The sequence below is a fragment of the Varanus komodoensis genome, unplaced genomic scaffold (genome assembly GCF_004798865.1).
Source record: "Varanus komodoensis strain SLA01 unplaced genomic scaffold, ASM479886v1 scaffold34_1, whole genome shotgun sequence".
Lineage (NCBI taxonomy): Eukaryota > Metazoa > Chordata > Lepidosauria > Squamata > Varanidae > Varanus > Varanus komodoensis.
Genome location: NW_025335854.1, coordinates 7,248,257 through 7,263,175, shown reverse-complemented (window position 1 = coordinate 7,263,175; position 14,919 = coordinate 7,248,257). Strand labels below are relative to the sequence as shown.

Here is a 14,919-nt window from a genome sequence, read left to right as displayed (position 1 = left end):
ATAATCCTTCCGAATGCCTTTGCTCGTGGTCTAAATGACAGATCATCTTTCACGCATTCCTTTTCAGCTCATTCCAGTAACACACAAGAACCAATAAAGCTTTACAGAGAAAGCAAACAGATCCTCAGTTCTCAATTTCATGGGTTAAGGCTTTTTTCATTGCTAAAACATCTATACACCCAGATTCATCAGCGAAAGCTTTCAGTGCATATCCAACTGTCTAAACCACTTAAGTGAGGAGCTCGGCTAAAATCCCATCTGGTGTAAATGTAATTGAAGAGCCTTGCTTAAAAGAGATGATTGAGGAGAATGGAAGAAGCGGAGAAGGGGAAGCATCTGGGGATGCAGGGATTTGGAACTGCTGTTCCTAGTGTGCTTGAGTTTCACTCGTCCCCTTTCCTGCTTTTGTAGAATTTGATGGGGAATCGGTCGGATGACAGCAGGAACTGTTGTAATCACTGGTGGAATCCTAGCAACAGCGATTTTACTGTGCATCATAGCTGTTCTATGCTACTGTAGGCTACAGGTAAGGAGCTCGGCTTCTACAGGTCTTCACCCATCTCTCTGCGGTATTTCAGATACATTACGCCAGGTCTCAATCCCGCACATGCCTCCCCCACTGAACACACTAAGACCTATTTTGGAGTAAGCATGCCTAAGATCACTCTGCCGGTAATTGTCACAACAGCCTGATAAGGTAGGCCACAGTGCCTTGCAGAGCAGTCACACACCTGTTTCTGTGTTACAAACTTGGAATCAAAATGTTTTTAATTGTCATCGTTTCCACTTCATACTCGGCACTGGGGAGGTGCAAAATATGTTTCCTGAGACACAAAGGTTCGCCAAAAAACAAAACAAACCAGGCACGTGTTGTTTGCTAACATCCCTTCCTCCAAGTCGATACTTGGGAGAAGCTTCCTTGGGAGCAACGAGAGCTGTGAAGGCAGCAGGATGAGGGCCGTGCAAGCTGCCTGGGCTTGCATTCAGGAGGAAGAGGGTGGGATACCAATGTGGTCAATCCATAAGTTTTTATCAGCCCATGTTTTATTTTAATTAATACATTGTGTTTGTTCCATTAAAGCCATATATAAATGTTTGTGTGTTAATGCAAGTTCCTTCCCTTTTGCTTTAGTATTATTGCTGTAAGAAAGATGAATCTGATGAAGAGGAGGAGGAGGAAGAGGAGGAGGAGGAGGAGGAGGAGGCTGACCTTCCCCCACACTCCCACTACGTCATGTGCAATGCCTGCAACTCCCACATCATGGATGGGCAGGGCAACCCCCCCTTCCCGCCCCCCGAGGTCCACAAGCAGGGGCTGCGGAACTACTGCCCCACCTGCACCCCCTATGGCTCCCCCTTTTACATACGGACCGCTGACACGCTGGTGCGGAATGGCGGCGGGAGGGTCCCGTACACCCCCATGTGCTGCACCGAGATGGGGCTCCCCATCAAAGTGGCAGCCCTCCAGAGCTACCCGGTGACCCACCACTGCGTCTTGCACGATGCCTGCCTGAAGCCGAGGGCCTTCAGTACCGAGGTGTGACCGCTGCCCGTCCCTGTCCCAGGGAGCGCCGGCACCGTCCTTCCAGGTGGCGGCAGCGGCAGCGACGGGGCGTCAAGCCCACACAGGGCTCCCAGGCCTGCCGCCGCCTCTCGTCCCTCGTCCTTGCTGCGGAGCTTTTCTGACACGGGAAGGAAGTTCCTCCCTCAGCAAGTCAGGGCTGGAGCGAGCCATTTTCAAGCCTGCAGCCGACACCGAAGAATCGTGTCCGAGGAGGGCTCTGTGTACTACGAACCAACCTCCATTAAGGAAGAAAACCTCTCGCGACTCCACGCTGCGGTTCCATCCCAGGGACATCTTTGGTATCTACACTTCGCAAACGTCGTCTGTGTCTCTCTCTCCAAAGCAATACCCCCTGTGCACAGACAGCCGGTCCACATGCCTTTTCTTGTCCCCAGCAGTGATGACGGTTTTAATGGGAAGGCTGGCAACATCCTGACTGCCCTTGCCGTCTCGTGCTGCTGGTCCCTGGAAGAGGGGAGGGGAACCCGAGGAACAGAAAGACCCAGTTGTCCTTGTAATATAACAGTTATGAACTGAATGCTATTATGTGTACTAGAATGTAAAATAAGGTAACACTTCTCTGCTTTTACACACACACACACAGACACAAGCACAGACACGGACAAAAGGCAAAGAGGAGGAGGGAGAAACTGGGAGATGAGGAACTGGGGAAACAGCCTGCCTGTGCTGCATGTCGGAGGCCCTCCTATTGCAAGCAGCGCTTTTCTCCCAATTTCTTAATTCTCACCGGCTGTCTTTTCAAGATAAGTAAATAGATGCTGACATCTAAAATCTGCACTGCTAAAGAGTTTGAGCATAGTTAAGTCCTGCCTTCTTTGCCTGGTGGGACAAGCCTTTTTAATGGGGCTGCTGAGGGATTCGCATTCTGGTAACGAGAGGACCAGACATTATTTGCAAACGGTAGTATTTTTATAACTGAGGTCTGATACTGCAGGTGGAGAAGGGCTAAAAACCATGATCCTCAGAGCGAAGAACCAGCGCTGAAGTGAATGCTCAGAGCCAATGTCCGGTATGACCCTTTGATCCATTTCTCACGAGGAGAGAAGAACTAGTGAATGAAGAACTCTTGGGCTCCACGGAAGAGAACGGACGCACTGCTCTTCGGACTGGTTTGCTCACTGTTGCAGCTTCACCCTTCACTACCCATCAAGGGCTGTTTGTGTGTTTGTGTTGCAAACGGGCTGAGCCTCCAAGCGGGGGCGGGGGGGGCGGGTGTCCTTCAGCACCGCTTTAAATGGAGGGTGCTTCGCTTTGCCGAGTTCTCCAGCCCCGTGGACCGATCCAGTTGAATAAGCACAATGGTCCGCTGCCCTTTAAGGGCCTGCCATATAGATTGAGCTTCAGCCCTGTACGTGCTCATATCCATTTACGCCAGTGCGGCTTGTAACCAAAAGGCATTTGTGATCTTAGCCAAAGTAGGGTTCTTAAGCAGAAGGACTGGCCCTGTCGCATCCTTTTGCCCGTAATGGCACCAGGACCACAGAAAACGAGGCTGGTCACATAGGAATGCTCGCAGCAGCAATCAGCCGCATGTTCCTTGACCGGCAGTCCGAAGGAACCGATTTGACACCCGACGGGCTGTTTTAGAAGCACGCGAAGCCTTGAGGTGCAGGGGCGCTGCCTAAGTCCACGCAACCCTCGCTGCCTTGAATCAGCGAGCCAGAGAGGGAGCTTGAGCAAACACCGCGTGGTCTGAGCGGAGGTGGACAGAGACAGCTGCCTGGAGAGGGCTCCCAGCCCTGCCTTGCCCCGCTGTTTGAGCCCTGGTGTGCCCCCTGCACAAATGAACACGGACCACTACATTTTCAGGCCTGTGATCATCCGTATCCCGGTGCAAGAAGTAAAGGCCTCCAGGTTCGCTCTGAGAACTCCTGTCCTTTCATGAGAAAATATGCAAGGCTTGCTTGGGGGAAAGCGAGCAGGACAGGTTGGGTGTGTGGTTTGCGGGTGCGCTGCGAGAATGTGCCCGGGAGCTGGTCGGCATCAGTTTCCTGCAGCGACAATCCCGGTCTTGGGGGACTGGCCAGGCTGGATACACATTCCTCCCTCCCATCTTTATTTGGGGGGGGGGGTTGCCTCCTCTCTTGGTCAAGGTGAAAGTTGTCCTGCTTGTCCCTTGTGCCAGCGCTCCTGGGATGCCGCACGGAGAGGATTTGCGAGAGCAGATGGCGGAGAGGGGGCAACATGCTGGGATGCCGTTGCAGGGGGGCAATGTAACTTCAGCCAACCCCAATTTTTAAAAGAATCCAGGCATGTACAACTTTGCATGTTAAACACCCTTAAATCCTATCACCATCAACGGTATACAAATAAAGTGGTTTTTTTTTAACTTCCGATGCCCACACCATAAGAATAGGGGCTGTCATTTTCTGTCTCCTCAGACTGTGGGACCCTAAACTTCATTATATTTGGAGAGTGGCTTTGCTCTGTATGACTGCACATGGAAAGGCCTTCTGCTCAGCTCCCGGGTGGTATTCAGAAGCACCCCTCAATTGACACGGAGAGCCCCGATTTTCTGGAAGCAAGTGACTGAGGAGCGCCTTCTCCCTTACAAACTCTTCTTTTGTGCCATCGTCACTGATTTTGCCCTGCATGCCCACCACCACCAATTAGCCGAGTGTTAATCAGAGACAGGGACTTCTTAGGGGTGATGCCCAAGTTCTGGAACTTCCACTGCCAAGATTTTCCCTTAGCACCACTTTTCCTTTCAGTACCAAGTTCAAACCATTTTGTAGAGGTGGCGGGAGGAGGATATGACCTTTCAAATGTTTCACTCTGCCATTGTTATTCTCTTTGTTTTGCCTGATATTTTAGTGCTCAGTTGCATTTGTAGTATTTTTGGTGGATTATGTTCACTGCCTTGAATTCCGAGGGCAGTTAATGCGGAATCCTTTAAACACATACAGCTCTTTCCTTCATGGAAGGAAGAGGGAATGTGGCACATGTCCTGACTCACTGGTTTTCCACTTGAAGGGACAGTTTGTGGTGTCTATTAATCGGGCAAGTCTTTGAAAATGTGGCACACCTTGCTTCTCCTTCTGGCCTGAAGGGGGACAGTGAAGGACCCCACACCCTGGCAACGGCTGCACCCCAAGGTCACCCGAGGTCGTGCCAATGCTAATCCCAGTTTCCCAGGAATGGGAAACATAGACTTCTTCCAGGCGGTTTGCTGTGGCTTTGGCAGGCGAGAGAGGATGTCACGGCAGTCTGCCACGGCTGCCCAGTTTAGCAAGGTGAGCCGTAACATACCGACAAAGAAACAGGCAAAACAAAAACTTCTGCCCCCAAGAGAGAATAAAAGAGGGGCCAATTTGCAGAAAATACACATGTGCCACTATGTTGTGGGTGTAAGTTCATAAGGAACTGTCACACTTTTAATTGAGGTATGGTGCATCTCACTGTAGTGGGGAGACCACGCGGTGTCCCTGCTCTAGCTGCCATCCAGGTGCTAAATGCACCTGAGCAACTAAAGGTCACGTCTCTCCTTTCTTTGAGCTCTTTAAAATGAACTTGGGCTGTTTTCAAATAGAGGAGTAGCCACTTTGAAGTAGGGCACGTGCCCTATTGCTTGATGTATGAGGAACGGCCATTCAAGCAGCACTTTCTCACTCAAGGCTATTGATTTTGGGGTGCTTTGGAAGCAACACATTTTACCTGGATGATACTCCTTATGGGTGAGATGAAAATATGAGTACTCAGTAGAAGGCTATGCATTTAAAATGCCTTTCTTTTCTGATTATATCTGATGATTTCTCACTGCTCCGCTGATCACCACTAAAATGAATGGAGCTACGGAGCAGGGCTGGGCTGACTTCTGCCTAATCAAGTGGGCATACGCTGGATGAAGGTAAACACTCAGTAAACGCAGGTCAGAAATGAACTGTGCTTTTCTTTAAGCTGGTTTGCCTATACTAGGAGCCACCGCTGCATTTCTCCCAATCGTTTACTTCCACTGGGGTGATGCAAGTCCCACTTTCGCAGGGAAACCCAAACGCTGACTTGTGGCCAAACTTGCTCCATCAGAGATTTTGGGAAGGGAAAGTCACTTCTCCACTCCACGCGGCCTGCTGGAGCCACCCTGTGTCTTGAATATCAGAGTTTCCAGAAGAAAACTGGTAGCCCCTCCCCAGTCCAAGCCAACCTCCCCAACAGGTCCGGGCTTGCTGTGTGGGGGACCAAATGCCCGGCGTGTGCGCCCCATGAGGCCACCGCTTCCATGCTGGAGTCTTGAACTGTTTGGCGACAGTCTTCTTCCGGTTACGCCGTGGGCACCGACACGGACTTCTCCCCTCCATCCAAGCCAAAGTGGAGAATTTTTGCTCAAGGTGCTGATCTCCCGCCGCCACTGCTCCTTCCCTCCCTCCTTCCTCAGAGGAAAGTGCAGAAAGTGCTGGGAGGAACCAGGGCAAACACTGCCAAAACAGGAAGGCACGGTCAGAAGGGGAAGAGGTGTTCCTGGACTTTTGTACTTCAGACCTGTTGTTGGTTTCTGATATCTTTTCTTCGTTGCTCGGCAATGGAACCAGGTTAGACGTTAACAAGAAAAATAAATACTGACTTTGAAATATTAAAGTCTGATGTCTTTCCTGTTATTTCGCTTCTGGGGAAAAGGACACCCTGCGCCCCATGGAAGGCACCGATGGCAAGGAGCTCAGGCTGGGATTTCCAGCCTGGTGTTCCCACCACCACTTTACAGCGGCAACCTTCGCAGAACCGGCAGTGACTTTGGGACCTCACCAAGATACTGTGGTCCCTCCAGCGTGTGGCTTCGCCCCCAGTCCACGGATCCCAGCCCATTAGTCCAATCTAACCCACAGGCAGCGCTTGGTGCGAGAGATGCTGGGGCACAAGCTCACAAGGGGGAAAGCACACGTGCACATGCCTATTTCCATGTGATTTAAGGTCTGCAGAGGCCGTCCCCCTTAAGGATGCTCTGATTTGGAAACACAGGTGTGTGGGACATGTGAGCAGGGAGAATCTGATTTCAGAACAAAACCTCAGGCAGAAAGGTTCGGGGGGGGGGGGCAACAGGAAGCACAGCACATGGGGTCAGCATGCCAGCCACCCCAAGGGTATCAGGAGCAGCGAGGGGGACCAGGCCCGGAACCGTTTTCAGCAAGATGGCACTGGGGGCAGATGGCTTCCCAAATGGAAGACCTGGGGTGCCAGCCTGGGCAAGGCTGGGCTTAATGAAGATCACGAGCAGAGTGTGGAAGGAAGGGCTGCAGTCCCCATCTAGCGTAGAGGCTTCGTGTTTTCACGCTGTGCTTCATCTGCTAAGCGAGGGCATCGTAAGATTTCCTCCGAGCTCAGAGGGGAGCGGCACACTTGGATCGAGGCCGATGAGGGCAGCCGGGGCTGCGCTGAGGATCTAGGGCACTGCCCCAACTATCCAAGGCCCATGCGCAAGGAAGCCACGTAGCCCTCCTGCCTGCGGAGAGCAGGGGATGGGGGCAAAAGGCCTCCCGCGAAACCGGGTCCCCAGCCACCTCTCCCCACTTGCAGCCCGCTGGCTCCCGAGGTCGACCTGGGGGCGTGCGCACTCGGATCTTGCAAAGGCCTTGCAGGAGGGAACATGGCGTGGATGATCAAGCAGGCAGGCTGGACCTTCCGGCTGGCCACTGTTCACACACAGCCGGGCCAGGAAGGGCAGTCCTGGCCTCCTGGTTTCCAGCCTTCACGGAAAGCCTTGCTGCATTTCTATCGACTGGCGTCAGAAACACAAGGAACGCCTTCTGGGACCTGGCTGGGGTTGGCCACCTGCCTGTCCGGGCGCTGGAGTGCATTGGAGGTGGGGAGGAGGTACGGGACGTCTTCACTGCCAGTGATCTTGCTTCTGGTTGGGGTGGTTTTAGGTCACTTTCCAGGGCAGGGCAGGGCAGGGCAGGGCAGGGCAGGGCAGGGCAGGGCAGGGCATGGTGTTTTTGCATTTCAGATTTGCATCATCATCAACTCCCAGGACAACTGGGTCTCCATTTGAAGAAAAGTAGGAAATGAAAACAGGACTGTGTCCTCCTTCCCCCAGGAGACAATGTGGTGCCCCCTCAGCACACGGAGAGCAGCTACCCACATCTGCGGATCAGGCAGACGCAACGCAGCGCTGTGGCTCAGGCCAGGCGTGCGCTAGATCAAGCACCGTGAGGGGCCTGCATCCAAGCACTCAGTCCACACATGGGCACGTAAGGCAACAAGGGGGCAGGACGATCGGCCTGGCCGCCTGGGACTGTGGTCATGCCGGTGGCCCTGCATTTGCCCCAGCCCCACCAAGCGAATGCTCCTCTGGGCGCAGAGAGCTGGCTTCCTTCTCCCCTTCGGCTGCATGGATAGACTCGCTGAGCAGTTTCCGGAGTTGTGTAATGCCAACACCATGCTGACCAAACAGTGCAGCATTGCTGGAGAGAGACCCCGGCAAGCCAGCGTTCTTCCCCTGGGCTCGGAAGAGGAGGCTGGGTGTCCCCCCACCCCGATACGGAGCTGCCCCCCTCCTGGGCAGGATGTTCACCAAGGCTGCTCCAACCAGCTCCATCTGCTGAAACCAGCTGCAGGAACATCCCGATCAAGCCAGGCCAAGATCTTGCTCAAGATGCCACGGGGTATCAGAAGACTCCCCTCCCTTAGGTTTTCCCAACTCCCACGGTTCTTGCCACCTCCACCAGGGATGGCCTTCCAGCCCCCACAGGTCTCTTCACATCAGGAAATCAAGACCATTTCTCACTTTATTGTGATGTGGTTTTAAAGGAACAATCTGGTGGAGGAAAGGTTACGAAACACAGACCGGCGGGTACAGCTCCAGGACGGACCATGCAAACCAGCCCTCTTTTCTCCTTTTTGCTATGGCTTTCCTCCCAGTACATGTCTGTGTGGAAATGTCCCATCTTCCAAGATGGAAGCTTTGCATGGCATTGGCTGCATCCCAAAGGCAGTGGCTCCGGATTTTTCCTCAAGGGACTCTTTGTCCTGTGCTGAATTGCCTGCACGTCTGACACCGACCTCACGATCTCCATCCCAAGTGCCACAGGCAAGGTCAGAAGGGCACCACCGGCTGCGCTTGGGTACCGTCGGCCTTGTGCGGGCTGGATGCGGATGAGTATCAGTGTCTTCTCCGAAAGGACACAGTCCTAATTCCTTTGGGCTCCATGAACTGACCCCGCGGCCTTCAGCAAGCAATTCTCTCTCAGCCTCTCCCCAGTTTGCAACAAATGGGGTGAAACAGCAATGCCTACCTTGCAAACGTGTTGTAAAGATGCGGTACTGGTGGCTACCCGACTGCTTTTGAAGAGGGCGGAGCGGATTCACAGGGAGTCTGACTATCAGCAGGTACTGGCTACATCATTCAAAGGGAACCTGCATGTCCAAACGATGGAGACCTCTGAATGCCTTTAGTGTGGGGTTAAACATGGATTGTGTTTATGTTCCCAGATGCGTCCGGTTGGATATGGTAAGAAACAGTGCTGAGCTAAACGGAACTTTGACCTCATCCCACAGCAAGCTTTCACCGATATGCTTTGTGTCGTCTGAAGGAGTTCAGAAGGGTCGTGGCCTGGACTCATGTCGGAGTAGGAAAGGAAGGAATGACAGCCTGGGATTGCCCCTGAATTTTGCTTCGATCCGCCAATAATCAGAACAGGCTCCCTCTGCAACCCCAAATGCAAAGGCAAGTGCGTTTTCTTCCAGAAAAAGTCTTATCCCTAAACTTGTGATTTCATTCAGAAGTATTTTAATGCACATTTCCCGCAGAACACATGCTTTTGGTGCTCCGTCCTCTGCGGGGAGCGTGTACTTTTACAAAAGGGGCTGCAAATGAAAACAGGAGCCAGGCGGACCGAGCTCTGAGGCAGATTTCACAGGATCACCTCCAGCTCCCTCACCTAGGAGGGCAGAAGGCAGCTGCTCGAGGGAATGCGGGGGCTGAAGGATGCGCTGATGGTCCTGAGGGAGGCCGTTTCCTTTCCACTGAGCCCCGGGGATGACAAGAAGCAGGGCAGCAAAGATTTTCATGTCACTTCCCGTGACAAGATGCCTCTGGGCAGCGCAGCGAAGGTCGCTCATTATGTGCTCTCTGTGACAGAGAGACGCGGGCAGTTTTTGACAAGGTCTGTGAAGAGGATCTTTTCGGAGAGCCGTCATTTTAGCAACTGAATAGGTTGCTCCGTAGGTTCACGTCCACCTCCACTTGCTTTGGAATACAGATTTCAGTCCAGTCTGTCCCTGAAGGACACTTTGCTCCTTGTTCAAGGCAGGAAAGCCGCAGGCTGGTGAGGAATCAGGTGGCTTTATTCCTACAAGATCGGCAGCAAGCCTTCCTATAGTACCAGTGTGAGCAAAGCTTCACTTTGAGGACCAGCCCACAGTTGGCGGACGCTTTGTCTTCGCAGTCTTCATCTACAGAGAGGAAACGCGACAAGAAGCGTGCTCAGCACCTCCAGGGCCCTGTCCAGCTGCTCCCTGAGGCTGGCGAGCGCCCCCAGCCACGGGCTCGCCTGCCTGCCTCACAAGAACACGCACGGGCTTCTCTTTCCAGAGCAGCAGCTGATTCCTGGTTAACATGGAGACTTCGGCCTCCCTTGCCGCTGCAGCTCCTGGCCAAAAGACACCGCTCACTTTGCCCCTTCTCTCCCCAGCCTCCTCTTCCCCCCTCCAATTCTTTTTTCTCCGCCCCTTTTTCTGCACAGGTCTCTGAACTGCCCCGCCTTTCCTCTCCCATCCCGGGCCTCACACTTCCCTGCCGCCTCCGCCTTCACCGGACGGGTCCCCATCCTGTTCCTCGCTGGCGTGACCTCACCTCCTTCAACGCACCTGATCCCGGGGTGCCTCCTCTGACATAAACCACCACGGCATCGCCTCCCTCCTCCGAGCAGGGCCCACACGGGTGCCCCGAGGGGGGAGGCCCCCTGCTGAGACGGCTTTTTCAGTTACTTATGAAATATGTACTTTACTGCAGAAAAATATGTCACTTCTTCCTATAAGGCTTTTTTGGTAAAATATATATAGAGGACTGGAAACGGGTTTTTGAAGAGAAGCATTCAGGTAAGACAGCATGCTTGCCAGGGCTTTCACCATTCAAAGTGCGGTTTGGTAGTTGAAACGTAAAGCCATGTCGTCTCTCATGCAAGGAAGCGAGCGAGCTTACCGGGGGCGTCGGTGGGGCAGCCGTGCAGCTGGCACAGCTGCCGGGCTTCAGGCTTGGAGGCGGCCTCGCAGCCCTGCCCCAGGGCCTCCCCGTGGTAGCACTTCACCTCGCGGACCCGCAGGCCCGGGCCACACGTCTTGCTGCACTGCGGAGGAGTGGGCACGGGTGGGGGGAGAGACAAAGGCAGAGGCGTTCCCCTCAGGCAGGAGGGCAGCACGCGCACGGGGGCGGCAACCTCCACCCCTGCGGGGGCAGCGTGCGGGGGCTCGCTCACTCGCTCGGCTGGGCGCTGGATGGCCGAGCCAGCCGGCGGTTTCAGCGAATGCTGAGCAACTGTCAATGGGAGGCGCCCAGTTTTAATCAACGTCCGGCAGCGCAGGGTTTGAAGCCGGAGCACAGACAATGCTTCTGAGGAACCAAAGCGGGACCGCGAAGCTAGTCCTGGGCTCGGCCCCTCGCACTGTTCTGCTGCCGAGGAACGTGAGCCCGGAGACGGGCCCCCAGGATCCGCGCAGGGCAGGGGCTGCACACACGACTCCCCAGCTGGGGGGGGGGGGGGAATACCCTTGCGGAAGCCCCTTGCATTACGGGCAGGCAGCGTGGGGCCCATGCGCCCAGAGTACCACCCCCTCCATGTGGACGCCTGTGGGGGGGAGGGTCCTTTTAAATATTTGGCGCGGGGCCCCTTCCAAGGTGATGCGCAGATTCCCAGCCACTGCCACCTGCGTTCCACAGATGCCCCGGACGGCACACCAAGGCAGAGGCGATCTGAGGAATAAGGACGGTGGGCGACTGCAGACAGACCCTTCCTGCCCCCCACCCCCGCCGCCCCCCCCCCGGCCCCGCGCGCCGTCCCCCCCCCCCCCCCGACTCACCTCCTTCCCACTTCAGTGCTTCCCGCCCGTTCCCTCCGCCCCCGTCCGTCTCAAGCCCCCCACGCGCCTCCCGGGCGTCCCCGGCCTCGCGCCCTACCTGGGACCAGGAGGTGGAAAACCAGGTGGAGCAGAGCCTCTGGAAACAGGATGCCTGCGTGTCCGGCTTCGGGGCAGCGCCGCACTGCAGCTCAGGGTACTCCCTGTACAGGCCGTTCTCCAGCCCCACGCACAGCACCGTCCGCATCTTGACCCCCCGGCCACATGAGGCATTGCACTGCAAGGGGGGAAATGAGGTAATCAGAGGCTGCCCGAGTCTCTCGCTGCAGGACTGACGTTCCGCCCCAGCCCAGAAGCGGGTGGGGCAAGGGACGTGCCGGCCACCTCGATGACGGTCCAAGCCCACGCGGGGGTTGTCCCGCTGTGCAAGCCTGGCTGGCGGGGTTTATCTGAGGGTTAATCGACCCTCGCACAACCCTTCAAGAGGCCGCAAACAGCCCCGGGAGTGTCCACGGCCTCCTGGCGGGCCACAATACAGGGGTGCAGTGTGGCAGAGTGGTTACAGCTGTGGGACTGCATTCTAACCCCGCTCAGCCATGGAGCTTACTCTCAGCCTGGCCTACCTCACAAGGCTGTTGTTCTGAGGATAAGTTTGAGAGGATTATGGTAAGGTGCTCTGAACTCCTTGCGAGGAAAAAGGGCAGGATATGAATGCACTAAATAAACCATCCTTGGCCCACGCGGCCCCGTGCCTCTTTCACGTGCAGGTGACTGCACACATCAGGACCGAACGAGGCGAGAGAGGGGCAGACGGCTCGGCGAAAAATGGCGTCTCGGCGCAGCTCAGACCCCAGAGTCAGGATAACACCTGCGATCCCACAGAGCCGGGAGCGGCAGACTGGCTCAGGGATGGGGCCGACGCGAGTTCCTTGGACCTCTTCCTGGAGGGCCAGCGCACAGCCGACTGACGCCTGAGCCAGGACACACACCCGGCAGGAGGAGGCCAACTGGGGCGTGGAGGGGTCTCCCGGGACCGGCCAGCTTGCGACGGCTCCCCCAGCCGCATGGACGGCGCAGCCGAGGGCAGACTCACCTGGTCCCAGTCCTGCTCCACCCAGTGCGCAGGGCAGTTCCTTTCTCCGCAGGGATGGACCGCCAAGGGCCTGGTGCTGGGGTCGCACTGGGAGTCCGAGATCACCTTCCCCTCCAGATTGCGGCACGTGACGAAACGGCTCATCCGTCCCTCGCCACACAGACCTGAACACTTGGAGAAAGAAAGAAAGAAAGAAAGAAAGGAAGGAAGGAAGGAAGGAAGGAAGGAAGGAAGACGGAAGGAAGGAAGGAAGCAAGCAAGCAAGCAAGCAAGCAAGCAAGCAAGGCGAGCGGGAGGGAGGGAGGGAGGGAGGGAGGGAGGGAGGGAGGGAGAAAGAAGGAAGGAGAGAGAGAGAGAGAGAGAGAGAGAGAGAGAGAGAGAGAGAGAGGCCTTTCAAGGGAAGGGTGGCTGAGCGCCATCCCACGCCTGGGAGGGGCTCTCTCCAGGCTGGACAGGTCTAAGGAGCGCTTGCATCTTCTTCTGCCCCATGTAACCTGGACCACAAAAACTGGCTTCTTAAAACTTAAACTGTTGTGCTCATTTTCAAAGAAAGCCTCTAGACCTCATGATGATAAAATAATATCCAAAAAGTGGGGCCAAGTCTACTCTGAAATAGGGAGATGAATAGCCCCGGAAAGGCTCTCTTGGACAGCAGCTGCTGTGCTTCCCCAGAATCACTCCGATACCCAGTAGCCTCTGCGACCCACAGAGGGGCCTCTGCAACTGGGTCAGCCCACCCACGAGATCGGCGTAGAGCCCCCTCTCTCTCTCTCTGGGCCATGCAGGGATGCGACGGAGGCAGAAGTCCAGCACCGCCACGAGGCTATGCCTCCGGATGCCCTCAGTCCCCATTCATTTCCTGGGGATGACCATCCCGTCACCTCCCGCACCCGCAGATCCTGACCTGAGAGGAGGGGTTGGGAGAAAGCCGAGATCGCCACACGCGGACTCACCGGTCCCCACTCCGAGGCCGTCCAGCGCCTGTCGCAGGGGGCCCCTGCGCACTCCCTCTCGCTCACCGGCTTCGCGGACTCACTGCAGAGACTGGCTTCGTCCGAGCAGCGCACCTCCCTCTTCATCGTGCCGGAACCGCCACACCGGGCAGAGCACTGCGAGGATGGGGGCGGGCAGAGGTGGCCACGTGGTGGGAGAGATGAGGCAAGGCTTGCAGGAGATGCAGCAGCCCCTGGCCACCACCCCCTCTGGGGACACAGGACGCTTGTCCTGCCACCTGAGTATCGCCCGCTCCTCCCACCTACCAAGAAAAATGACCCAAGATTCCCGCAAGAAGCTCACACTGGCACAGGGCACACCTTCCTGGCAGGGTCATTCCCACCTGGGGCAGGAGGACACAAGGATCGGGCACCACTGGCCCTGCCCGGGGCTGCTGGCTGGCTCAGCCTTCCAGATCCCTGTGCCAGCCTCTTGCACCGTGGGCCTGTGGACCCCACTCGGTGCTCATGCAAGGCCTGAGCCTGATGCGTGTCACCCCTGACTTCGTTGTGCGTCTTTTTAATTAGAAGTGGCTGGGGAGGATTGGAACTGGCTTATGGGAATGGCGGTGGGACGGGCTGTCCAGGGACTAGCAATGCCAGTCGGAATTCCCTCTTCCGTGCAGCCGTTATACATGCAGGGGCGCTGTTTGCATCCGGTCCCGTGACCTCTGTCCCCTCGGATGCTCCTCAGGCTGCCTCTACGAGGGACTACAATTTCCAGAGTCACGTATCACGCCGGTGCTCTATCACTTACCTGGCTGCCAATTGAAGTCCGGGCCCAATTTAAGGTGCTGGTGATGACCTATAAAGCCCTAACCAGCTTGGGTGCGGGATACCTGAAGGAGCGCCTTCTCCCCTATCTGCCCCCCGCCCCTTGAGATCTGAGGCGGGGGGTCCTTCTTCGGGAGCCCTCCTTGAAGGAGATCAGGAGGGCAATTACCCAGAGGAGGGCCTGCTCTGTGGTGGCCCCTCGATTGTGGAAAACGTTGCCCAGAGGGGTTCGCCTGGCGCCAACACCTTTTTCTTTCCGGCACCAGGTGAAAACCTTTTTATTCTCCCATTATTTTAATGTTTAATTTGTTTTAATTGTGATTTTAGTGTGGATGGCTAGATGCTGTGCCATGTTTGTCTGTGCCTGTTGTAAACCGTCCCAAGACATTAGTAATGAGATGGTATATAAAAGACAAGTAAATAAATAAAATTTGTACCACGCTGGCAGGGACTTATGGGAGCTGGAGTCCAAA

At 55.6% G+C, this 14,919-nt stretch overlaps 2 protein-coding genes across 2 annotated transcripts in view; one reads left to right on the top strand and one right to left on the bottom strand.

Annotated features, from left to right (window-relative positions):
• Positions 1 to 433: 433 nt before the first annotated feature.
• Positions 434 to 1,543, top strand: FAM163A (family with sequence similarity 163 member A). The gene is made up of 2 exons (XM_044439076.1): positions 434 to 526; positions 1,133 to 1,543. The coding sequence occupies exons 1-2, from the start codon at positions 434 to 436 to the stop codon at positions 1,541 to 1,543; spliced, it is 504 nt and encodes a 167-aa protein (XP_044295011.1).
• Positions 1,544 to 9,848: 8,305 nt separating this feature from the next.
• The window catches only part of LOC123027915 (ADAMTS-like protein 2), a 29,563-nt gene continuing 24,492 nt past the window's right edge, over positions 9,849 to 14,919 (bottom strand). The window contains exons 14-18 of the mRNA XM_044439271.1: positions 13,634 to 13,789; positions 12,681 to 12,851; positions 11,688 to 11,864; positions 10,716 to 10,860; positions 9,849 to 9,967 (exon numbers count right to left, since the gene is read on the bottom strand). Coding sequence (XP_044295206.1) covers positions 9,849 to 9,967; positions 10,716 to 10,860; positions 11,688 to 11,864; positions 12,681 to 12,851; positions 13,634 to 13,789 — 768 coding nt within the window. The remainder of the gene's footprint in view (positions 9,968 to 10,715; positions 10,861 to 11,687; positions 11,865 to 12,680; positions 12,852 to 13,633; positions 13,790 to 14,919) is intronic.